At 50.3% G+C, this 3,781-nt stretch overlaps 1 protein-coding gene across 6 annotated transcripts in view; it reads left to right on the forward strand.

Moving 5' to 3' along the window:
- The window catches only part of Tanc2 (tetratricopeptide repeat, ankyrin repeat and coiled-coil containing 2), a 311,126-nt gene extending 307,351 nt beyond the window's left edge, over nt 1-3,775 (forward strand). For all 6 annotated transcript variants that reach the window (XM_055592099.1, XM_055592101.1, XM_055592102.1 and 3 more), the window contains one exon: nt 1,184-3,775. In XM_055592099.1, coding sequence (XP_055448074.1) covers nt 1,184-3,149 — 1,966 coding nt within the window. In that variant the 3' untranslated portion in view covers nt 3,150-3,775. The remainder of the gene's footprint in view (nt 1-1,183) is intronic.
- Nucleotides 3,776-3,781: the final 6 nt, after the last annotated feature.

Below are 3,781 nucleotides of genomic sequence, written 5' to 3' on the forward strand. Positions count from 1 at the left end.
ACACACACACACACACACACACACACACACACACACACACACACACAGATAGTCCTGCTGCCCAGACTGAGGTGGCACCATTCCTTGTGCCCATCTTCTGTGCTTTGGCCACTGAGTCAAAGCCTCCAAAAGGATCTGAAAATCACCACTCATTGTCCTTGATGTATCCTGCCCAGCACCCAGCCTTCTCCAGTGCATGGGGAGGAGTTTGGGATTTGTTGCTATGACCCAAGTGGATATATCTACAGAGGTCAAACCAAGCTTGTAACACTGAAAGCAGTGATCTGGCTAGAGTCATAACATTTTTAATAGAAAGTTGACTATTAAATCTTCTTCCTCTGGGATTGTTCATTTGTTACAAGGTGAGTTGCCTACTTTCCAGGTAGTTTTAATTGGGAGGATAGGAATATCTCTATGGTTCCTTTCCTTATTTGTAAATTGAGGGTTTTCTTGGAGTAAGCTCTGCTCCGCTCTCAGTCACCTAGTCAGCAAACTGATTCCTGTGGGCTGTGACCTAGCAGAAAGACACACGGTGCTGTTAGGTGATGGGGAAAAGGGACGGAGGACAGGCTTCACACCCAAGATGTAAGAGGCCTAAAGTTCAGACCTAAATATTGAGAATTTTTTTTTTTAATTCTACAGGATAGACTGGGCATGGTAGTACATGCTTTTAATCCCAGCACTCAGGAGGCAGAGGCAGAAAGAGTTCAAGACCAACATGGTCTACATAGCAAGTTCCTATCTCAAACCCTTCTCCCCACAAAAATTACACTGGATCAGCAAGATCCTTAAACAGTGCAGTTACTTGCTGTTTTGTTCCTAAGCTACTTGACAGTGACGCTGTAAATGACAACCCCAACCAACCCTCACAGTGCTGAGGCTGCACGTGGGCACTGAGATCTTCTGAAGGGCCTGTCTGGACTGACATAATGAAGACGCTCTCTGTTAACCCAGAGAGGCCGGGAGGAGGAGGAAAGCCAAAATGTCTAGGAAATTATTCTGAACTCTTCTAGAATAACAGGCTCCTTGTTTCCTTCTTATAAGTCAAACCGACCTAGACCCTCTGGAGTCCCACAGATGCCACCTGGTGCAGTCCTCTGGGTCAGGGGCCATGTTCTCAGCTCCTGGTGACCCTGTTCAATCTGACTAACTCCTGTTCTTGTGTTTGCATTTTGTCAAGCAGACAGTTTGCAGCAGCCCTAGAGGACCTGAAAGAGGCCATCAAGCTATGTCCAAACAACCGTGAGATCCAGAGGCTTCTGATACGAGTGGAGGAAGAGTGCAGACAGATGCAGCAACAGCAGCAGCAGCCGCCGCCACCACCCCAGCAGCCTCAGCAGGAATTACCAGAGGAAGAAACGGAGCCTGAGCCCCAGCATGAAGATCTATACTCTGTACAAGACATATTTGAGGAGGAGTACTTGGAACAGGATGTTGAAAATGTTTCTATTGGCCTCCAGACAGAGGCTCGCCCCACTCAGGGGCTCCCAGTCATCCAGAGCCCACCCTCCTCTCCAGCCCATCGGGACTCGGCCTACATGTCTAGCTCACCTCTTGGCTCTCACCAGGTTTTTGACTTCCGGTCCAATAGTTCTGTAGGTTCGCCCACTAGGCAAGGTTATCAGTCCACCTCGCCTGCTCTTTCTCCAACTCACCAGAACTCTCATTACAGGCCCAGCCCACCACACACTTCCCCAGCTCATCAGGGTGCATCTTACCGCTTCAGCCCACCTCCTGTGGGAGGGCAAGGCAAGGAATACCCTAGCCCTCCCCCCTCCCCTCTCCGCAGAGGTCCTCAGTACAGGGCCAGCCCTCCAGCTGAGAGCATGAGCGTCTATAGATCCCAGTCTGGCTCACCTGTACGCTATCAGCAAGAAACAAATGTGAGTCAGCTTCCTGGCAGACCAAAATCTCCGCTATCCAAAATGGCCCAGCGGCCCTACCAGATGCCCCAGCTTCCAGTGGCAGTGCCCCAGCAAGGGCTCAGGCTACAGCCTGCCAAGGCCCAGATTGTAAGAAGTAACCAGCCTAGTTCAGCAGTTCATTCAAGCACTGTAATCCCAACAGGAGCCTATGGCCAAGTAGCCCATTCAATGGCCAGTAAATACCAGTCTCCACAAGGAGACATGGGCGTAAGTCAGAGCCGGTTGGTTTATCAGGGATCAATAGGGGGAATTGTAGGAGATGGGAGACCTGTACAGCATGTCCAAGCCAGCCTGAGTGCCGGTGCCATCTGTCAGCATGGAGGATTGACCAAAGAAGATCTGCCACAGCGACCCTCCTCTGCCTATCGAGGTGGCATGAGGTACAGCCAGACACCGCAGATTGGGCGGAGCCAGTCAGCATCCTATTATCCAGTCTGCCACTCAAAACTAGATCTGGAGCGTTCCTCCAGCCAGCTGGGTTCTCCTGATGTGTCACATTTAATCAGAAGACCTATCAGTGTCAACCCTAATGAAATCAAGCCCCACCCACCAACTCCCAGGCCACTACTGCACTCCCAGAGTGTGGGCCTACGCTTTTCTCCATCTAGCAATAGTATCTCCTCCACCTCCAACCTGACTCCCACCTTCCGGCCTTCCTCTTCAATTCAACAAATGGAGATCCCACTAAAGCCTGCGTATGATAGGTCATGTGACGAGCTATCACCAGTATCTCCCACTCAGGGAGGTTACCCCAGTGAGCCCACCCGATCCAGGACCACACCATTCATGGGGATCATAGATAAAACAGCCCGGACTCAACAGTACCCCCACCTTCACCAGCAGAATCGGACTTGGGCAGTCTCATCAGTGGATACCGTTCTCAGTCCCACGTCTCCAGGCAACCTGCCTCAGCCTGAGTCCTTTAGTCCACCGTCATCCATCAGCAACATTGCCTTTTATAACAAAACCAACAATGCACAGAATGGCCATTTGCTGGAGGACGATTATTACAGCCCCCATGGGATGCTGGCTAATGGGTCCCGTGGAGACCTCTTGGAAAGAGTCAGCCAGGCCTCCTCCTATCCTGATGTGAAGGTGGCTCGGACCCTACCTGTGGCTCAGGCATACCAGGACAACCTGTACAGGCAATTGTCTCGGGACTCTCGACAAGGGCAGACATCGCCTATCAAACCAAAGAGACCATTTGTGGAGTCTAATGTTTAAGAGACATTTGTTGGAGTGAGACCCATATGTTTTCACTGCACATTTTCAGGCTTGGTTTCCACATCTGAGGTAGTTCTCTGGCTTAATTTCTCATGTAGTTTCTGTGTGGTGTTCAGAGGTGACAGCCCACATGTTGAAATCCTTTGCATGCAGCTGACTGGGAAGCTGGCCTCTGGTGAGCCAGGACTTCAGTTTCTCGGGTCTGTGCCCCAGCCACATGCTCTCTCCCTCTCTTCCGATGCCAGCGAGGGGATTCTGTGCCGTGAGCTTTAACCAGGGAGATCAGACACACTGGTCAGCTTTTTCCAGGAGACAATCGCTTTCACTGATGTTCTTGTTGTGTGAATGTCTTTTTTCTTTTTTAAAAAAGTAAGATGTTCTTGTTTGTTTTCTTCTAGAAATCTTAGGACGTGTGTGATGCTTTGTCCTCGAATTCTTACTCGGTGTTGCACATGGCCAGCCCCAGTGCATTCCTGTGCCATTGTCCCCTCCCCAGACTCCAGCTCCCTGCAGGCAGCGGGTCTCCAATCTTCATTTACTTTATTGCTAGTCTTCCCCTGGGACAAAGGAGTCTAGGGGAGAGTGAGAAAGAAAGAAAGAAAGAAAGAAAGAAAGAAAGAAAGAAAGAAAGA

The sequence above is a fragment of the Psammomys obesus genome, unplaced genomic scaffold (assembly GCF_907164565.1).
Source record: "Psammomys obesus unplaced genomic scaffold, mPsaObe1.curated_primary_1811, whole genome shotgun sequence".
Classification (NCBI taxonomy): domain Eukaryota; kingdom Metazoa; phylum Chordata; class Mammalia; order Rodentia; family Muridae; genus Psammomys; species Psammomys obesus.